The 21,071-nt window shown below is 37.2% G+C and overlaps 2 protein-coding genes across 3 annotated transcripts in view; one reads left to right on the top strand and one right to left on the bottom strand.

Annotated features, from left to right (window-relative positions):
- Positions 1–117: 117 nt before the first annotated feature.
- LOC122400127 (sorting nexin-4-like) lies at positions 118–4,789 on the top strand. 2 transcript variants are annotated; one of them, XM_043401386.1, is made up of 10 exons: positions 118–445; positions 2,055–2,161; positions 2,268–2,484; positions 2,558–2,663; positions 2,754–2,863; positions 2,939–3,076; positions 3,438–3,648; positions 3,723–3,855; positions 4,020–4,134; positions 4,288–4,789. In XM_043401386.1, the coding sequence occupies exons 1-10, from the start codon at positions 368–370 to the stop codon at positions 4,417–4,419; spliced, it is 1,347 nt and encodes a 448-aa protein (XP_043257321.1). In that variant the 5' UTR covers positions 118–367; the 3' UTR covers positions 4,420–4,789. The 2 variants fall into 2 exon arrangements, with proteins under 2 accessions (XP_043257321.1, XP_043257322.1); XM_043401387.1 differs by having other exon boundaries at positions 4,218–4,420.
- Positions 4,790–10,477: 5,688 nt separating this feature from the next.
- Positions 10,478–21,071, bottom strand: part of LOC122400115 (insulin gene enhancer protein ISL-1) — a 47,960-nt gene continuing 37,366 nt past the window's right edge. Inside the window, exons 2-6 of the mRNA XM_043401364.1 lie at positions 19,616–19,802; positions 15,530–15,834; positions 11,531–11,832; positions 11,206–11,412; positions 10,478–10,836 (exon numbers count right to left, since the gene is read on the bottom strand). Of these exons, the coding sequence (XP_043257299.1) occupies positions 10,600–10,836; positions 11,206–11,412; positions 11,531–11,832; positions 15,530–15,834; positions 19,616–19,802 (1,238 nt within the window). The 3' untranslated portion in view covers positions 10,478–10,599. The remainder of the gene's footprint in view (positions 10,837–11,205; positions 11,413–11,530; positions 11,833–15,529; positions 15,835–19,615; positions 19,803–21,071) is intronic.

Raw genomic sequence — 21,071 nt, 5'->3', positions numbered from 1 at the left:
AAGAATCAAATGTGCGCGCCCATTTCGGGAGTTTTTAACGTAACCGCAAAAAATCCCTAGACAGAATTTAAACCGTCGTCAGTTACAAATATTCGGAAGATGCGACTGTGTTCCAAACGAACATCTACCAGTGAATTATTTAGGAGAATTATAACGAACGCGACCATCAAATTAACGAAAAGTGTTTGAAAAAGAGACACTGATAAAACGGCCTTTTTATCGAGAGTTTCAAAGGGAATTTAGCTAGGTGCAATGAACAGTGCTCAGTCGAATCGAGCGGTTCGCCAGTAATGGAGAAAGTGTACGTGATGTGAAAGGTTTCGAAATTCCTTTACTACTTCGTAGATTTGTAGGCCGGTTTGGAATCATGGAAGAGGTGTTTCAAAACGGAAATTACCAGAGGGAGGCAAACGCAAATATGACAGCCGCGGAGACGCAGAAAGAGGTAAGTGACGCTTCGAGTCTCCTTCCGTTTTAATTCGTCCGCCAAATCGATACTATGCTTTAAACGCGTTCCTCTTTGAATAGCTTTGCGAATTTGTTGATTGTCATTCTATTTCTGTGAATCGCAGACATCGACGTTGCACTAACCGGAGATTTTAGTTACAACGATACTGAAATCACGCGTACATTTGTTCTAAAAGAATTGAAACGGTGCGCAGTGTTTCTCATGCTTTGTTATGGTTGATATAAGAAATTAAAGCTTCACGCCTCTGTGTTTGATGTGACTATATGACCTTGTTTTTGACAACTATGTTTGTGTTCTTAATGAATTTACGGTGGTGTGCATTCAATCGATGGATGTCATCAGTTTTGAAATTTTCCATTTATTATATTATTTTTAATGAAAATACCTGCACAGGAAGTGATAATTATTTCTGCGTCTATATAAAAAAAAGTATCGCGTTTCTCGAAAATGATTAATTTCGTTAAGGAAACGATAGACCGAAAGATTTCGTTTTGTTTGGAATTACGTGGAAGTAGGTCATAAATTGTTTGTGAGCACCATTGCATTAGTGTTGGCGGTACTTAGAGTATGTATATACACGCGACTGTTTCAAAGCATTTAAACCTATATTTTAAACAGGCATCTAAGCATGTACAAACTCGAACTAAAATTGAATCGTTGTTAATGAATGTTATCCAGTTGCATGATTTTATATTTATAGGTTTTAATATAATTTAATAATAAAATACCATGTCATTAATAATTTCTGTTGTTAAATTTTTGTAATAATTATTTAATGTATACACATTTACCTCATGTGCTTGTACATTATTTTATACCATATATTTAAGGTTATTCTTAATTTTTATGTATTCTTTTGCAATGTACTGTTATTATTTTGAAGAATATGTATGATAACCATGGTGAATGAGGGAGAATTTTATACTTGTACCTTTGTACATGCCATTTACAGCTAAACATTATTATGCAGTAATAGAACAACATGGAATGTTTACAATTAGTAAAAACTATTTCATATATAATTTTTTACACAATTGTTGGAATCCTGCACACTATTTTTTGCATTTGTGGTTTCTCCTGTCTAATTTAACAAAATACTAATGTATAACTACCTATACTGAACTGTCACTATAATCTTTTTTTGAATAGTAATTTACCTTTTGCATGAGTTTCAGTGTTTTATTGGTATGAAGGTATCAAATGATCAAAGATTATTGATAATTGTTGTGAAGTATATGAGGTGTGGCTATTAAATAATGGGACTGTACGCTGTAAAACATTTTATTTTGATTTCATACATATTTACTCATTATCACCTTCAACATATACCCCTCCTTTATCCCTACAACGCTTCATGCAAATCTTCCATTGTTCAAAACAATGCTTTAGCCTACTTTATAAAACATTCCTGTATGTTTTAATTCCACATATAACATGTAATGTCTACTGTTAACTTTTTGTTACAAAAGCATAATTTAGAATGGTAGAAACTTAGCACTTCGTGTACAAAAACCTAGTTCTAAATAAATCATATACCTACATTTCCTGTACCTTGGGATTTTGCATTACTTAATTTGTGTATTAGGATTCATTATTCGAGCATATGGAGATCTCAATAGCTGAGGCTGAAAAACGAGCAAACGGAGCATTGAATTTAAGAGAATTTTATACAGTCTACCTCATTGAGACTAAGTGAGTAATAGTGTAACGAAATTAATATTCTCACGTTAGAATTTATACTGTTTTAATATCAGATTTTTGAAAGTGGAAAGTATTTTAGTGTACAATATTATTGTAGAGTTACTGATCCTGACTTTAAAGGTGCACTCACCAAAGTAAGTTCTCTGTGGCGTCGATACACAGAATTTGAACTGCTTCGAGCTTATTTAGAGATTTCTTATCCGTACATTGTACTGCCTCCATTGCCAGAAAAAAAAGTACTATACGCATGGCAAAAAGTTACCACCGACACATTTGATCCAGACTTTGTTGACCGGCGTAGAGCAGGTCTTGAAGTATGTCTACATATTCATATTCTTTATTATTTTGTTACATATATTTTAAAATTCGTTAACAATTTTTTTGAAGAATTTCCTTCTAAGGGTAGCATCGCATCCTATACTGTCTCGCGATGAGCATTTTATGGGGTTTCTACAACAGAAGGATGGCTGGAGGGAAAGTATTAAAGAGACTGGTAAATTGAATAACTTATTAAAAATACGTTACTGTTAAGTTATATCATATATTCCAAAAATCTATTGTAATCGTTTCTACTTCTACATAGGATACTTGCAGCTAGCAGAATCAAAATTAAAAGCACTGAGCGTAGCAGTGCGATTAAGAAAACCGGACAAACGATTCGAAACAATAAAAAATTATGGAATTGAACTTCAAGTACGTTGATTATTTAGTTAACTATTCGAAAGTAAGTACGAATTGAATATAATACTCTTTTAATATCCATTTTAGAATAACTTATGCAATCTTCTTCGTGTGCGTGCGCGATTGGTAGAAAAGCAATACAGTTTGTACAAACTACATGCAAATTATGGTCGCGTGTTCAGTGAGTGGAGTGCCATAGAGAGGGAAATGGGTGATGGTTTGCAGGTAGGTATTTAAAATGTCTTACAATTGTTTTGTTCGTGAAAATATTAAAATTATTAGCCTTTTATTAGGAGTATACGAGGCCTCGAATATATCGAGATCTCCATGTTTAGGAGATCTCGAATATATCGATATTCTCGATTGACACGATACTTTCGAGGGTTCATCTCGATCTCGTGAAAAACTCGACATTTTCGAGACCTCGCGCACCCCTATCTTTTGTTGGGAACAAAAAATGTTGGGAATCACAGACGTTTTCGGGAATTCCGAACGGCTTCGAGATAACTTTAAATAATAAGATTATGATACACCCTAGCAACTATGTGTATTGCAAAACACACTGCATTACAGCCTATTTTCGTAGAAATCGGGCCACTATCTGGACTCGTTAGCAGCAATGATAGACACGATTCTTGAGGAGGAAGAACTGATAGCAGATCAGTTAAAAGAATGGTTGTTTGGTGCTTCTGCGCTACAAGCAGTAGTCAGACGAAGGGAGGCTTTACAGTTAGCTAAAGACGAAGCTCACGATGCATTGACTAATACGTTTGATCAGAAGGAAAAAGTCATGCAAGGTTCTGTTCTACGTCACGTATTATTGCTAATTAAAGTTATAGGATCTATTACGTATTAACGTGCACTGTTATAGGTAAGTCAGGCTTAATGTCACGATTATTTGGTTCCGTGGATACAGAGGAAGTTCGTGAATTGAAGATATTGCAACTAGAGCAAAGAATTGCACAGCACGAAGAAGCTGTCAAACAAGTGGATGAAGATTTAAAGTACGAAATTTTGATTAAATATTGCGTTTAAAATAGTATTCCTTTTTACCATCGTTTGCAATTCGCAGATAACATACGAACGTAAATTGAAATGACGTTAGCTCAAAAAATTAACTCCCCTATAAGAATACAATTTTTATGCATTTTATGTCTGATTTTTCTAGATCTTTTTCTATTAAAGCTATGATGGACATAGAGAGATTTCAACATCAAAAGGTAGTAGATTTAAAAGAGATTTTGGCAGCTTATTGCATTTTACAATTCAAGCTCGCTAGGAAGGTAGGTAGTTCACTTTTTAACATAGCCGCGATTAATTCCGTATCCTTGCACCGATAGATCGACGTTATCTTAAACAATTGCAGGGGCTGCAAGCTTGGCAGCATATCAAGAGTTGCCTGGAAAGTATGCCATAAACGTCTTTTCTTATTTCAGCTGACGAACAACAATAACTGTTTTCACATTTCTCGCGCGATATACATTCCTATATTTGTAAGCTCACTCGTACTGTACGCTTATTACTACATAAATGTACAAGATTGTTTCTATTATTTAACGTTAGATTAGATGATATTATTTATATATATATGTATACACGATTCATGTTGGATGTATAGATATGTGAAACGTTATTTAATATTTATATGTATTTAGTAGGGGTGTGCGATGTTTCGAAAATCTCGAGTCGAGATCGAGGCGAGTTCTTGGAAATACTCGAGAATCTCGAACATATCGAAATTCTCGAAAATTTCAAGAACTTAATTAAATGATGATAATAATAATATTTATTTTTAATTAACGGGGAAAAAATTGGGATAAGAATATAAAAAGACATACGGGGTGTTTGGCGATCAAGAATGCCAATTTGTTGATCGAGGTTTCATTAAAAAGTTATTAACGTTCAAAGTTCCGGCTGTAGAACGGCAATTTGTCCATCTACTTGAATTTTTTTCTCGAAAGCGAGTAGGATTTCGGGGGTATGTGTATTGACCAAAAATTATTATAATTGACCCCCGCGGCTGAAAATAATTTTTTTAGAACGATTTGAAATTTTTTAATTTCAGCACCTACTCGAATTTTTTTCTCGAAAGTGCGTAGGATTTCGGGGATATGTCTGTTCACCAAAAATGGTTGTAATTGACCTCCGTAGCTAAAAATAATTTTTTCAGCATAATTTGAAAATTTTTATTAACTTTTTAACGAAGCCTTAATCAAGAAATTGATATTCTTGAGTTCCGTCTTACTTTGGCTTTTAGAATCTCGCATTAGGAGAAAGGAAATAGGTATATGACAGGTAAGTAATAATATAATATTTTATATAGAATTCACATGTAAAAATGCTAATTGTTTTACATTGTTTGATAATAGGGTACATTTGAATACATTCGAGAACTCGAAGATTTTCGAGATCTCGACTCGATTCTTCTCGTCTCGTCTCAAACATCGAGATTTCGATATTTTCGATATCTCGCACACCCCTAGTATTTAGTATGCCTTGTTATACATATATGTAAGACACAGTTAACCAGATATGTGTACAGTACCTATTGATCGTCATCAGACGAGTTGTGGTTTATGTGTAACATAAACCAGCAAAGAAAAATTTCATGGATTTCGTTGATAAAAGTTTGAATTATTGTTGGTGTAACTTTTTATACGCTGTCTTCTATCCAGTCAGTCGGCTATTAAATTTTATCGTCGGATCGAATGTTCGATCTATATCTCACTTATCGATACAATTGTTGCATTTATTTTTCGTAATGATAGAAACCTCGGCGTTCTCGTTAAATGATAAAATTTAAGAATCTAAATACTATTTTCTACGTGTAAGACTATGTTTTTCTATGTGTACACCTATTTCAGTACAATTCAGTAGTTCAGCTTGAAATGTATACGGGTCATTTTCACCTAACGTCAATTTATTTAAGTTTACAGATTTTACAATGTACTGCAACTAATTAAAATCAATAGATGTCTGCTATATAACTGTTAAAGTCATACGATATAATTCCTGTATAATAACGATAATTTAAATTATAATTTAGAAGTCGTCTATTTATGTTTTCTAGATTGTAAATTTCTTTTTGTAACACAATGTTTGGAAACATACATGCATAATACTTTTGTTAGGTTACCTACATTTAAATTTATAAATATGTGAAATTCGATATGATAAATTAATTTTTGAAACAAATATACATGTTTATAATGAATAATTAATTTTAATTATTATGAACGATGAATCTTGTTATGGCTATTGAAAACATTCCACCACCATCGGTAAGTATATTTTCTTTCATAATTAACAAAATAATATTGTACTATTCATGCAATATTAAAAAAAATATGCTCACAATTTTTTTTAATGAATTTTATCGTTTAAAGTGTTACTTTATACAGGGTGTCCGGCCACCCATGGGAAAAATTTTAACGGGAGATTCTAGAGGCCAAAATAAGACAAAAATCAAGAATAGTAATTTGTTAATCGAGGCTTTGTTAAAGAGTTATTAACGTTTAAAGTTATTAACGTAGAACTGTCTGACATATCGACAGTCTTACAGTTTTGTGAATGAGAACCACTAACGTGCGCGCGCAGCTGTTCGCAAATTGCCGTTCTACTGGCGAAACTTTGAACGTTAATAACTGTTTAAAGAAACCTCAATCAACAAAGTGGTATTCTTGATTTTCGTCTTATTTTGGCACCTAGAATCCCCCATTATAATTTTCCCCATGGGTTACTGAACACCCTGTATGCCTGTACTAAAAACGAAATTTTTAATGAAAATGTTACTCTGAAAATTTTTAATTAGAATTCTAAAAAGAAATTTCGAATAAACTGGGTGTAGTTATAATGAATAATATGATGCATGCTGCCTAATGTACCTTTGGAAGACGTTATAAGTAAAAAATCGGTAACAAAAAGTGTTACAGGTCTTGTGACAAATGAATCGAGATACCAGTAATTTAATTGGACAATTTATTACGTGTGCGCCGGTATAGAAATGTTATACAAATCCGAAGACGATCCGGGTAGATTACGAAAACGTTGGGTTTACGATGTTCTCGCTTTTATACATGTACATTACAAGAGGAGCGATGTGGAACGATTCTATACAAACATCTAAACGAATCACCACTAAAACGAACCACTAATTAGCGACAATGAAACGTAGGGGGAAATGGGGGAAGGGGTTGAGGGGGGTTTCGGGGACTATTATTTACAATTCAGTGCGTTCCTGTGTTCACATGAAACTCCCGCACACTTTGGTATTAATCGAATGTACATACCTGTGTTTACAATACGACTTACAACGTAAATCGGGAATAACGTGCTATCGTCGATATTAACTTCTTTATTCTTTAAACGTGAGTCGGCTATTCGTTTATTGATATTACGAGTGAACTCCGCCCGTTGGTATATTGCGACCTGAATTTACAGCGGGCACAATTATATTTACAACGTAAAGTTAGGCGTTTTCTTTGCTCTCAGCAGCGCAGCTGGGCGATCAGAGTTGAACATTTTCTTTTTTTTTCACTTTTTGTCGTATTATGGAAAATTACACGCAACGCGAATAAATTTGGTAGTAACATTTAACGTGGACTTACATCGAGAAACGTTTCGACGAGCGTGTACAATTTTTATAATTTTTTTTTTTGGATCGCAACTAAAATGCTTGCCTCCAAAGATTGGAAAGTGTTATTGCACGCGTTTGAATTTTATTCCCTCCAAAGAGACCTTACCATGTCACAATTTAAGTGATTTGAATTTGAATGACCGATGAGATACTTAATTATTTTTAAATTTATTAAATAAAAATTTCTAATGCAGCGTCGATCTTTACACGAGGCTGAACATGTGTACAAATGAAATTTAAAGTTTCTGTTTAACGTTGCGTTCGACTATAATTTTCATCAAAATTAACAAAGATGTTTAATTTAAAAGGTTATTTAAATATTAGTACACAAAATCTATTTAACCCTTCTATACATACCTGCAATGAATATCGTAAGCAATTACTTTGTACGCAATAATTAAAATATAAACACTCGAAAAGAAATTATCGCGAGTGTCGATAACATCGAAATTATCAATACTGGAAAGTACTAATTTCTAGAAAAGAAATGATAAAATAATTTTCGAGAACACGAACAAAAACGTGGATGTAAATTATTGGAAGATGAAAAGGGGCCTTTCGAAATGATAAAAGAAAACAACTTTTTTGTAAAATTTGAACAGAAAGGTTATCCTTCATTCACAAATAAAATTTTCTTCAAATAAATATTTTATTTACCACGAACGAACACACATTATTACTGTTTTGATTTCGATTCTTTTTTTTTTTCTTTTTATACACAAATTTGCCCAACTCTGTCGACGAAACTGCGACGTCGTTCTCCCTTTTTTCTCCCTCTTTCTTTGTCTCGGTGATAAAAACTCTCTTTGGTCGTTTCAACGAGTTTAAAAGAAACTCGAGAATAAACAAAGATCATCCAAAGCACAAAAGATACAAAATTCAATTACCGTTAACTTTCGACGCAATCGCTGGATTTCAGACGCGAAACAGAATTTCAGACGTAATCACAATTCGTTCAACATCGATACGTTAATGTTCATCCTCCCGATAACTTTTGTCGCCAACACAACACTACGTTCCCAACAAATTATTGAAAACTTAATTATACAACAGTTTATTGTTTCGAGGGATGATCTAAGAAAAATTTCACTATATGTATTGCACCCCTCCGCTCGTAAAAATTCACTGAAACTGTATAAACATCGACGAAACGATTCGACGGGATTTCGAAATCGTTAATTAATTTCTATTATTCGATAATTAATATACAATGAACGAGTTGTTATTTTTTCACGAAATTATTCCAATCGATCGCTGTCAATTTCTTCGACAGTTTCAGTGTACGAGGGTGAATTTCGCTTAAAAATATCTGCACGGCGGCAAACTATCTTTATAAATATTCAAATTAATCGTCATTTTCACTTTCTCTACCGTATTCGCTTTGCAAATTATAACAATCTCGTTTCTTCGGTCATTCGTCGTTTCCGACTTTAATTTACGACCATTATTCGACCATTACTACGACAAATTCGATCGTCGATAGTTTGATAAATCATTATATGTATATTCTACTGTTGGGAGCTGACAAAAATGAACCTGGGATACGTACCATGATACAAAGAAAAACCTTCTCGAATCTGCTTTTTGAAACGTGTGTCCGTGGTAGTACAATGTTGCTCGAGCGACAGCTTGAAGGTCAGGTGTGATACGGTGCTGTTTGACGTTGTGCTCGTTTGACTCTGAACGAGAAAATAAAAATACACTGAGAGGGAGCAGATGGTAGGGCAGGACCTGCGCGCACAGTTCCGGCGAGTGGCGGGGATTCACTACGCGATAACTAGAAGGACGGGATTACGTGTGCTCGATAACGCTTAGCGCGTGCGCATAGGTCGAGCGTTCCGACCAATCGGACGCGTTCTTTTCCCAGGTCCTTTCTCGTCAGCTTCCAACAGTACCTGAGACTTCCGTCGAACAGATTTTATTCGTAATTAATAATCGAGTTTCTCTCGTCCACGACACGAATGTTTAATTTGCGAAACTTTTGGAGCACGACGCTTACAATTTTGGCAAAATAATATTCTTAAATAACCGTCGACTTTTATTCGCCCCGAAGTTCGGATCAGACACGCATCTTCTTCCCTGGAGTTTTCACGATAATTTTTTAATTATTCCTTCCGACCTGACGACGGCAAAATCGCTTCGATCGTTTATTATTTAAGCTCTTGTTCCTGCGAATTATTTTCATCGTTACAATTCTTTCGTTTTCTTTAGTTTTTTTATTACAGAAAAGGTTGATTGTTCTTAACCCTTTCGCGCGGAAATTAACTTCGCCGTTATCGAGTTAAATCGTTAATTTTGTTTGAAACCATTTCGTCGCGGCAAGGAGGAATCAGAATCGAATTAGACAACATTAATATTTAATATCTTTGTAGAAAAATATTTAGGACATTAATAATAATTTTTATGAAATCGAAATACACTTTTGATATCTGTTAAAGTATAATGAGCCAAAATATAGTTGTCCCACGACTATAGTAGCGTTGTGTTTCATCTTTTTCTCTACTAACAGCGTTAATAGTAGGGGTTATAACTACTTTCTGGATTCATTGTACTTCATTGTTATCCAGTTATTAAATTATTAAAAAAATTTCTCCTATTGCACCGTTAAAGTAATTATGTATTACTCCTATAGCTGCAAAATTATTCGTTGTCGAATTGTTCGTAAAATAATTATCTCATGCGCTTACATACCGCTAACCCAATTTTGCAGAGAAAGTACATAACATTTCACATTTAATACACATTTAAATATTAATTTACAAATTTTTAAAAAGAGTAAGTAGAACGCGTACGCGCTATAAATATACCAATAATTTATGCAAATACAATTTCGTTGCGATTTTGTCAGAATATTACTGTAAAACAAGAGTCAGTATTTGTGTAAATTTCGGTAACAAACCTTCGCTGGTTTCTCAAGTTTAACCGTGGTTCCGGCGCGAAAGGGTCAAGCTACCTTTCAGAAATGTTGCAAGTATCCGAACAACTTTCATCGTTCCGTGTTTGCTGTTCATTTCACCCTATGTGTCCACGCAGACTACTATTCTCTTCAAGCACTTGTTAAAAGAAGACCACGAAGAAAGCGGACACTTTCGTTCTGGCCCACTGCACAACACTATGGACTTCCTGTATCGTGGTGAAGGGAGTCACTATCACTTTCGAGATAAGTTACGTAGCTATCCGTGCTGTCGGGATGCTGTCCCATATCTGGTCCACCGCTGCCAGGATGATGTGGTCCGGGTGGTGGCAATGGACCGCCGCCTCCACCACCTCCGCCGTCGTTCATAGGTCCACCGAGCATACCTGGCGGTGGTAATTGAGGTGGTCCACCGTGGAGATCGTAGCCGTGCATCTGAAACAAAAATTATCAAGTCATCTTTCGTCAATAAAATATAGTGTCTCCAATTATGGAAATGCAATGATTATTAAAATTATTATTAGTAAAATTGTTCATACAATTTCAATTGTATGATGTTTTAATAAATATCGATTTATAAAACTATTAGTTATATCTATTATAATTAATAATGTAAATGTAATAATTATAATCATTGTTGGAAATGTTTCTCTTTTCCATGTTGGCAAACATGCACGCCATCTTTTGTTCGAATATAACATTCGAATGCAATGATAAAATATAACTCATGTCCAGAGAAAGCAGACATATTGGAATAGCTACTTTCCACTAGTGTTACACTAAATACTGTTGCAGTGAAATTACCTGTGATACCAAGTGATGGAACGAAGGTGTGTTAGGGTCTAGCCTGTCCAAGTCAGTGTGAAGAGCAAAGTCGGAAAGCGCTTTCCACGGTGGTTGGTAAGCTTGCACCTCCAGTGGCGTCATCCCTATGGAACTCTCGTGCCTCACAGGACTGCTGGCCACCATAGGAATCCCGTGCATTCCTCCGAAGCCTAGTTTACGACCGTCCTGCAACGGAAACCACTTCGATTCGTTAAATTGTTGCTCTGCGTGCGAACGAAAGTTTCACGAGTGTTCTGACGCGAATGAATAAGCTCATCGTCGTCCAGACACACGCTGTACTCACCTTTTCCTGCATCTGTTGCTTCATGGCGATCGTCTTCTTCTTGTCCTTGCAACGTTTGTTCTGGAACCATACCCTGATCACGCGCGGACTGAGCCCCGTCATTTCTACCAACTGCTCCTTCATCAACGCGTCAGGTCGAGGATTCGCGGCGTAACAGGTCCTCAGAGTGTGGAGCTGCTTCTCGTTCAGAACCGTGCGCACTCTGGTCGGCTTTCCGTCAGAACCGCCGCTGCTTTTATGGCTGCCCGATCCTCGATTCCCACCCACGCTGGCCTTGTGCGATCCACTTTCGGACCCGGAATCTGAGGGCAACGATTAGTCGTGTCAATCTTTCGAGATTCGATCTGTGGATCATTTTAGGTCAGATAGTTGACATTTTAATGTTTCTATATAAATAGTTCATGATTTATAGTGAAATCAAGTCCTAGATACATTCACAGATCTACATTGTATGGTTTAGACTCCTTGTAGTAATTACTACCTATGAACAATTGCTAGCTATAGAATCAAAGATGTATTTTTAGGATACTTCCCTGTTAAGTTGCTACAAAGTAAGTTAAATAGTGGAACAAGTCCTAGATACATTCACAGATCTTCATTGTATAGTTTAGACTCCATGTCAACAATTAGTAGCTATTGAATCGAAGATGTATTTTTAGGATACCTCCCTGTCAGGTTGCTATAAAGTAAGTTAAATAAAGTAATCAAGCCCTAGATATATTCACAGATATAAATCGTTTGATTCAGACTCCTTATCAACGATTAGTAGTTATGGAATCGAAGATGTATTTTGAGGATACCTGCCTGTCCAGTTGCAACAAAGTTATCTGCATCGACTTACACTGTTTCTCATCGATATGCAGAGTGTTTCTAACTTGACCACCTTAAATCACTTGTTTTGGATAACGGGAATGTAATAGAGAAATATTTTTTTGAAGAAGTTTGCAACGAGGAAGGTTTCGAAGGACTATTTCATGGGCTGAGACGCTGCTTATTTGGAAGCGGACTTCTCGAGGAAGAGCAACGCGACTAAATCAGGAGAATGCAGAGTAGAATGCCTGCGATTGTCGTCCCAACCGGTCCTGCGAAACGTTCCTCGCTGGCTAATGGGAGATCCGGATAGTGGTTCAACATGGCGGATGGAGAACGCAAAGACGAACGCCTGCCGGGTATTCGAGAGGCGAAAGACAATATTGTCGATGAGCAAACTTTGACCGCGATTCCGCGATCGGCGTCGAGCCCAAAAAGGAAGATCCAAGACGTCTCGGTGACCGTTTCCGTGAGATCGAACGTCATCGAGAAGAGCCTGAGCTCCGTTGGCTCGCGTGAAATCGTTCCCAAGTTTGATCAGCTTTCGAGGTTGCACGGAAATCGAGAACAGTTTTACAAAAATATAGTCTTCAAGCGGTCGTTGGATCATCCAGAATACAAAAGTTTTGAGTTTTCACCAAATCTTCTCGATGTTAAAAAAATATAAATTGTCATCGCAATGTTTTATTTATAGATTCTGTAGTTAGTTAAATTTGTGTTGGAATTGAAAATGAAAAATAAATGTTTGTTTCTACGAGTCAGTAAACTTTGAACAAAGATCACGGATTTCGGGTTCGGCTCCCTTGTTGGTCGCATCGATCAGCGAAGAAGCGCTCGAACGAGCAGAAAAAGAAGAATCACAAACCTTTCGGGCACATTTTAGCCGGCCAAACAGCGAAACCTGTTGAGCGTCGAATTTCATTAACTCCCAATTAACGAGTAATAAGTAACTCGTGCCGCGATAAGGATCCAGTTTCCTTGGCGGCGTCCTTCGGAAGGATTTGGTGGCCGCACGAAATCGAATGTTTGCGGATGCTAAGACGAGCAAACGAAATCCTACGACTATTTTTACGGGTTCTTGCTACCAGACTATTCCAAAAAATATGGCGTTGTTCAAATCATTTTGCTATTAACGAACGGTACAGAAGATCATTATTTTCTTTTACTTGAAGGATGAACTTTTCTGTAGATGTAGGAATAGTTAAAACCTTTATTGGTTTTTTTGGCGACGAAGAAAGATCTTTTCATCCCTAACTGAAAGAAATTACATGAAACTAGTCGAGCAATATAATGCTATTAAACAAAATTATAATCGTACAAAAAAGCAAACAAATATACAACAAATATAAACGAAGAGTCTGATACGTCGTGAAGAAAAATCTACGAAAAAGTAAATATTTCTATACAAACTTTTCAATTTCTATACAAACAAAAATTTCAGCAAAGTCTGCGAATGATCAATGGCGATCAAACGGTGTTTCGATTACAAAGGCTTTAGCCGCGTCTTGAAATCCGCGCCAACTAGTAACCCGAGGTGTTACATGTGTCAGTTCCTCTCGAGTATTAATAAACGCCAAGAATTTTAGAAAAGAAGTTGGCCAACGACGGTTAAAAATCTTGCTTGGAACGTGATTTTCATAGCTGGTCCTCCCATTAAGTTGGGTAAGAAGGAAGCGACTCCCGAAAGGGAGACAAAAATGAATAAACTTTCATAAAGGAGAAGAAGAAAAAATAGAAATGAAAGGGATCGTGCGTAGTTATGTGCCACGGTAGTTGGCAGAGAGGTGTTACATTTGACACCTCGGCGCCTCTGTAAAGAGTTGTCAAACCACTGCCGTCACCGGTCCCCGTGGTACACGTCTTGTCGTGGATCGGTGAAAAAGATGTTTAGACGCAACAATTTCCATAAGGAAGCCAAGTGACAAACACCATCGAATATAGGCGGGTCGCGCGCGACTCTACGAAATTGTTTACGGCGAGAATTAGGAGGGACGTGTTTCCGGCCGACCCCTGTCTCCCATACTATACAATTTCCAATTATCACCAATTAACCAACGCCGTGACAAGTCGTTAGAACGTACGTCTAAATGTACGCTGGATAACAAAAATATTCGTCTCGATTCACAGTTTCGTCAGAGAAAAAATAAACAATCGAATAAATCTCCTCTTCCTCGCGAGCTTCACAATAGATTCCATGCAAATATCTTTTAGTCACATTCATTTTAATCGAGCATTATCGCCATTACTATTTTAATCAAGCGCCATTTTACTCGGGTACCATTTTGCTCGAGTGCCATTTTTGAGAACCATTTTGCACGAGTGCCTTTTCTGAGTACGATTATCACCATTACCATTTTAATCAAGTGTCATTTTATTCGAGTACCATTTTTCTCGAGTACCATTTTTGGGTACCATTTTGCTCGAGTGCCTTTTCTGAGTACGATTATCACCATTACAATTTTAATCAAGTGCCATTTTATTCGAGTACCATTTTTCTCGAATGACATTTTTGAGAACCATTTTGCTTGAGTGCCATTTAATAAACGTATAAAAGTACACATTCCTATAAAGTTCGTCAGCTTCTAACGTTTCGCGTATTTTCGCGACCCACGGGCGGTGTAATGCGACGCGAACTCGTGTAATTAAATTATCACGAACGCGAGCCTCATTGGAGGTTTAATCCAGCCTATCCATTCAATGTGTATTCACATATTAGGACGGCTGGCTCGAGAAACAGTAATCCTGTGTAATCCCGCTGCGTAGGAGGGAAGTGGTCAAGCCTTCCAGGTCTTAGCGGCTTCAATTATCAACACCTAATTATGACCCGAGATCCTAACACAATACCGTTATGTCAGAAGGTCCCTTTGAGCTACCCCTAGAGCGTGTACCCTTTCGCAAATTTACCCTTTGTGCCCTGATAGCCCATGTTCAGACAATTTAATCCTCAAGTAAGTTGCTCCCATCCAACCACGCGATAAGAGTCATCCAGTGTCCAATCGTGCACCGTTTTATGAAAATTTCCAGTCGGATTAACGCCTCGAGGAGATTATGTCGAAAAATAAAGAAAAATCTACCTAAAATAATTTCTTTTTCTATCTTTTTCTGAGGACTTATTGAACGACCCTCGTAAATCATGCTGTCTCTATGTGGGTGACGTGGCAGTGAACGCGAACAAAATGGTCCGTTTACCTGATATCGAGCCGTCGTTGGGATGCAGATGGTGGTTGTTGTTCATGAGGGACGCGTTGTTGTTGTTCTCGTTCCCGGGAACACCGCCAGCCCCCGAACAGAGCTTTCCACCCTCGAGCACGTCGTGATCGTGTCTGCAGAAGAGACCATCCTGTCTCAAGGCAAATTCGTCGCCAGGTACTAGCTGCCTCATGCACGCCGAACATCGGAAGCACTTTATGTGATAAATCTTGCTCTTCGCTCTCATTACGTAGTCGTCCTTGCTGAAGCACTCGCTGCACTTGTCGCACTTCGTGCCGAACAGCCTGGAACAAATTTCATTATCGATCGGTTCGGTCAGTAATCGGATTTTCGATCGCGGCTCGTCGATAATTTCTGCCCCGATCGGGCAGTCTGGTAATCAGAAAAAAGAATTTAATTGCGTTAGCTTCTTCGTCGATATCGCCCCGTGCATATTTAATTTTCAACGTATTTTGAATACCGTATGCACGGAGGTCACCGCTCGAGTTGTGAATAAATAATCATAATTAAACTTTTTCGCGACGCAACATGACGCTAATAGATGTCATGGGTCGATTCCGAGTTTAAACTTTTATTTATTTCGCAGCCTCGGCGTCTCTGGGTGTCTCTGGTATGGAGATTTTCGAGGAAGCCTCGTAGTGAGTGTAGGTAAATAACTAATATATGCAGTCGATTTATGTTTCGATTTCTAATCTTAAAAAATCGTTGACCTCGAGCAAGCATTAAATTAAATTGTATGGATGTTCCAATACCTATTCCGAGAACTCTATAAAATCTCAAGTAATAATAGAACGGCTGAGTTATTTTCATCCGAGATGAAATCGCGGTAAACTTTCTTTATTCGTAAGTTAATTAATTGTGGCAATTTACGTTCTCTTACACGTGTTTGCACGTTTCCGCGAAATTTCGCTTACACGTTGAATGGAACAGTTAATTATCGGTTTTTAAGCTAATTGTGTCTCGGCTTCTCCGATCGAGGTAAATTGCATTCATTAGTTGAGCGACCTCAAAATTACCTAATTTTATTAATAATAAAGTTTCGTGCGGCACAGAATCCACTTCGGAGGCAGTCGATCGACTAACAGTTACTCGACTAATTACATCACGGTGTTTAAATGACAAATAATCGAAATAGTTCACATTTCAGTCGCTTTTCAGCTATGATACAATGTAACACGGTTATTTAATCATCTTTTAGGATCGAACGAAAGGAATACTCGGTGTGCGGGTAAAAATGAAGAAACACGAAGGTAACAATAACGATAAATCATATTTAGAAATTAATAATTGACGCAGCGTTGGCGTTGGTATTTCTGATGCTATTGTTCGACACCTTGGCTGTTGTGACATTTGAAGTTAGGCTACAACGACAGCATTTTACCTCCAACTCGTCGCTCAGGTATTTATTGTTGGGCAAAAGGAGTATTTGCATACCTCATACCATAACAATTTTTCTCAAACAAATAATAATAATTTTCATTGTATCAAATTTGTAAACTGAAACTCGCAAAAGATAATTTTTAACGTCCCCGTTTCGCACAATTTCACCGAAAAACGCCACAAAAATAAATTTCACAATTGCAAGAAAACGGTCGTTCCAAAATTATTTTAACCCCACAAAAATGATTGTAATTGACCCTCGTGAAAAATAATTTTTTCAGAACGATTTGAAATTTTTTAATTTCGTCGAAAAGTTTCTCCACCTACTGGAATTTTTTTCTCGAAAATTCATAAGATTTTGAGTGTATGTCTATTGACCAAAAATGTTTGTAATTAACCCCCGCAACTAAAAATAATTTTTCCAGACCAATTTGAAATTTTTTTTTTCGCCGAAAAATTGAGCCTCCCCCTGTCGATATTTCTTAAAAATTAGTTTTTTATTCTGAATAAACACAACCATGGGTAATGTAGTAATACAATTTATTAATAAAAAGTAGAATATATAAAATTGCTACGCTTTATTCGTCAACTGTTTAGTATCAATGTCCCCATTGGCTGCATGCGGCTGTGAATTCTTTACTTGTGTGAAATAGAATCCGTAACATTTATGGAGGAATAGTCGGGGTAAGTATTGGGATTGGATTAGTCGTTTCAAAATAATTTTATTCGGCCAACTTTCGAAAGCTCTCCCTTCGGTCGGAAGGCAATGGAAGCACCAAAACTTTACGCGAGGGAACACCCAGAAGGGAACATTTTGCCCCGGTTGTTTCGACTTTTCGAACAAGGCGATAGTAACAACAAACACGCGTCATCGGTGTCTCTCGAGGCCTGGCAAATCCGTGTCGACCGGATACGCCAGTCTTCTTCTTCGTTTCGGAGGCATTTCGACGTCCGATGGATCAATGCAAATAAACCGTCTGTCCCGGGCGGAGAAAAATATTTGGCGCAGGTTGCCAGGATAGAAGGGCGGGAGAGGGGGAGGGGATTCCCGATCAATGCTGCCAGTTAAAAAGTCTCGTCTTTCTTTTCGAGGACACCACTCGTTTCGGATTACGTTGCAAATGGCGCGGAATCATCTATTTGTTTATATTATTCGCGTTTTACGTCGGTGGTTACTTAATTCCACGTTTAAATAGAAACTTTACCGTTGTATTCGACCCTCTCGGACTTCGCGGTAACGCGCATACGCGATTTGTGCGAGGTTAGGTTTTTTAATGGCGTTTCTAGCTGCATCTGGTCTCTTATGCATTTACTGATATTTTATCTCTACACATGTGTGCGTATACAGCCTGAAACTCGAGTAACGACGAAGTTAATACTCCGAAATAATATTTTACGAGGTTAGGTTTTGTAATGGCGTTTTCAGCTTCACCTCGCCTCTTACACGTTCATTTACTACATCAATATTCTATCTTTGTACATGTTGCGTATATATTCTAAAACCTGAGTAATGACGAAGCTTAACAACGTTGTTACGTAATAATTAACAATTTCAAAGTGTAAAATTAACCTTCTATAATATCGAGCATGGAGTCACGTGCCCATTATTTACATTGTTAAAGTCTCATTTAACTCTATCTATTTAATACCATTGAAATTTTATAGTAGCAGCATAAATAATTCTATTTGTTATTTTATAATCCAAAGTACAGTTGGAAGTTTACGTTCATTAACATTTACCTAACCCAGACAGTCACGTGCCCATTATTTATATTTCTAAAGTCTCATTTAACTCTATCATCGATACCATTGAAATTGTATAGTAGCAGCATAAATAATTCTATTTGTTATTTTATAATCCAGAGTACAGTCGGAAGTTAATACTATAATCGTGAAATTTCTCATCGTAAGAACAATGTTTGAAAACGAGATTTTAGTATGTTCAGTACGTAATGGGCCCCCACTACTGTGCGTCACTGTGAAGTCGGAGACATTAATTCTCCGTTCGATTCCGTCTGTTCGAAGCAACCACGTGTGAACTGCACTTTTTGTTACGGATGCATTTCTCCAAGCGGGCTGCAGCTTCTGCTCAGTATATCTCAGATAAAAATACTCCGAAGAAACGGTCTGTCAGTTCTTACTTTCTTCGGTTCCCTCCCTGTCTCTCTCCCTCGCCCGAAGCCCTTTCTTTTTCTGTTTTTATTTGCCTGGAATCTCACCGTTTGCGAACGCGTACCGAAAAGACCGTATCGCGTGTCGTTCGAGAATGCTACCAGTTTTGCATTAATTACCATAGTGCACTCGGTCCTGTCCTCTTTTTATTTTTTACTTTTTCACCAAAGATCTCGCAAGGCGTACGCCCTTCTTTTAATTTTCTTTGCACGCGAATTATAAGATAAACACGGTCCGCCAAATAAAGAGGAAGGCTCTTTGAAAATTAACGCGGTAAAACAGCGTTTCAAAAACTGTTCTTTTTTTATGGATAATTGGTTTTCAAAAAGAGGTAGGAAAAGTTTCTAAAATTTTGTAGAAAATTTCGTACCAATTTTTCGTTATTTTAATTCCCTTTCCTTTTTACGGCACGCTTAATATATTTATCAGATTATTCGCGATCGTACGTTCCGATTCTGAAACTTTTTCCCAATTTCGACACTGTCACGTTTAATACATTGAATAATTCATTACCTGACGTAATCCCGTTTACAGTAAGTTTTTCCATCCCGCACGAAGCAGGTGCAATTCTCGTCCAAAAATTGCTGGCACTCCGTGCACTTCAAACAAGCGGCGTGCCACTCCAAATCTGGCGCAACTCGTAAGATCCACTGGTCGTGAATTCGTCCGCCGCAGCCCACGCAATGCGAAGTTGTGCTTTCTGGAAAAAAAAAGAAGAGGTTCCCTTACGTACGCAGACTTTATCTCGAACGCGTAAATTTGAAAAATAAAATACACTTGCACGCGTCAATAAATTCTTTTCGTACAATATTAAGGACGGTACTTATTACGCAATACGATATTAAGTACAGTATTTTCACGATACGAAACAAAAATTAACGACTTCGTCTTTTGCTAGGTCTGCATCCTCGATACAATTAAACAGAAAAGGATCAACGTTGTAAAGATAATTAAAAGAGCTCTGTAGGGGTTCCCAGGTGATCTCGATACTGTTTGAATACTTCATTCACCGTTTAAAAGTTCGCAAATATGATAAAATGTACAATAATGGCTGTTGTATTGAGCAGACAGCTAGAGCAACAGAGAACTAGAGTACGCGAAAGTGCATTATCGATGATATCGATGCCCCTTTCGTTTATTCGCTGAATCGATCATAACAAGTCATCCATTCGTTGCGTATTAGTCACGTATTAGCGTCGAGATCAATGTTAATGCATTGAATGTCGGTCGATAAATTACGAATGAGGTTTACCAGTCACGGGGTAATCAGATTGCGCTGTCGATTAAGTTCAACAAGCTTTTCTCCGCTTTTGTCATGATTCATTAGCTAGATTTCGCCGATAAACTAACGGCTCCATAGTGATGGATCCGACACGATTACACGTCGATGATGTTCGAGCGATTCGGTCGAAGGCAATCTGATAATTTTCCCCAACAAATTAACCTAAACAAATCGGTCACAATAATGGATAAAATGAATAAAATACCCGTTACGTTAGCGGCGTGGCCTTCGTGGCAACGTCACCGCCATTTCCAGTCGAGTAACCTTGCAATTCTCATGTACTGGTCGACTGGTCTACCCTTCGAGAGCCACCGATTTACAAAATGGCCGTCGCGTAGGCTCCAAAGGAGCAAAATCTTGTACGAACTCGTCACGATTTATTTACGATGTTCGTTCGATCCAACAAATTGTGCTTTTTTCTAATTCTTTAGTCGACCAGCTACATTTTCAACCAATGTGAAGTAATTTGTTACGAACGTTACATTTAGAGAATAGAAATTAATTTATTCTTTTTTTTAAACCTAAACAATTCTTCAAAACTTCCAGCAAGAAAGTAATTTGCAAAAAATTTAGTAGAATCATTTGAAAAACTCGTTGGTAATAGAATAAATTAATTTGATTAAGTCGTGTGAGTCACCTTGTATAAATTACAATCACTTAATAGTATAGTTGTAATTCTTTTGTGAC

This window comes from Colletes gigas, unplaced genomic scaffold (genome assembly GCF_013123115.1).
Source record: "Colletes gigas isolate AHSC1104 unplaced genomic scaffold, ASM1312311v1 Colletes_gigas_Sc00016, whole genome shotgun sequence".
NCBI lineage: Eukaryota > Metazoa > Arthropoda > Insecta > Hymenoptera > Colletidae > Colletes > Colletes gigas.
Note: the sequence above shows the minus strand (reverse complement) of the source record. Positions and strands in the feature narration are given on the sequence as shown.

Excerpts from the sequence above, each read along its gene's own strand:
- LOC122400127 (XM_043401386.1), top strand. The coding sequence starts at position 368 with ATGGAAGAGGTGTTTCAAAACGGAAATTACCAGAGGGAGGCAAACGCA. Across the intron at positions 446-2,054 it reads CCGCGGAGACGCAGAAAGAG|GATTCATTATTCGAGCATAT; the intron begins GTAAGTGACGCT and ends TTTGTGTATTAG. Across the intron at positions 2,162-2,267 it reads GTCTACCTCATTGAGACTAA|AGTTACTGATCCTGACTTTA; the intron begins GTGAGTAATAGT and ends ATATTATTGTAG.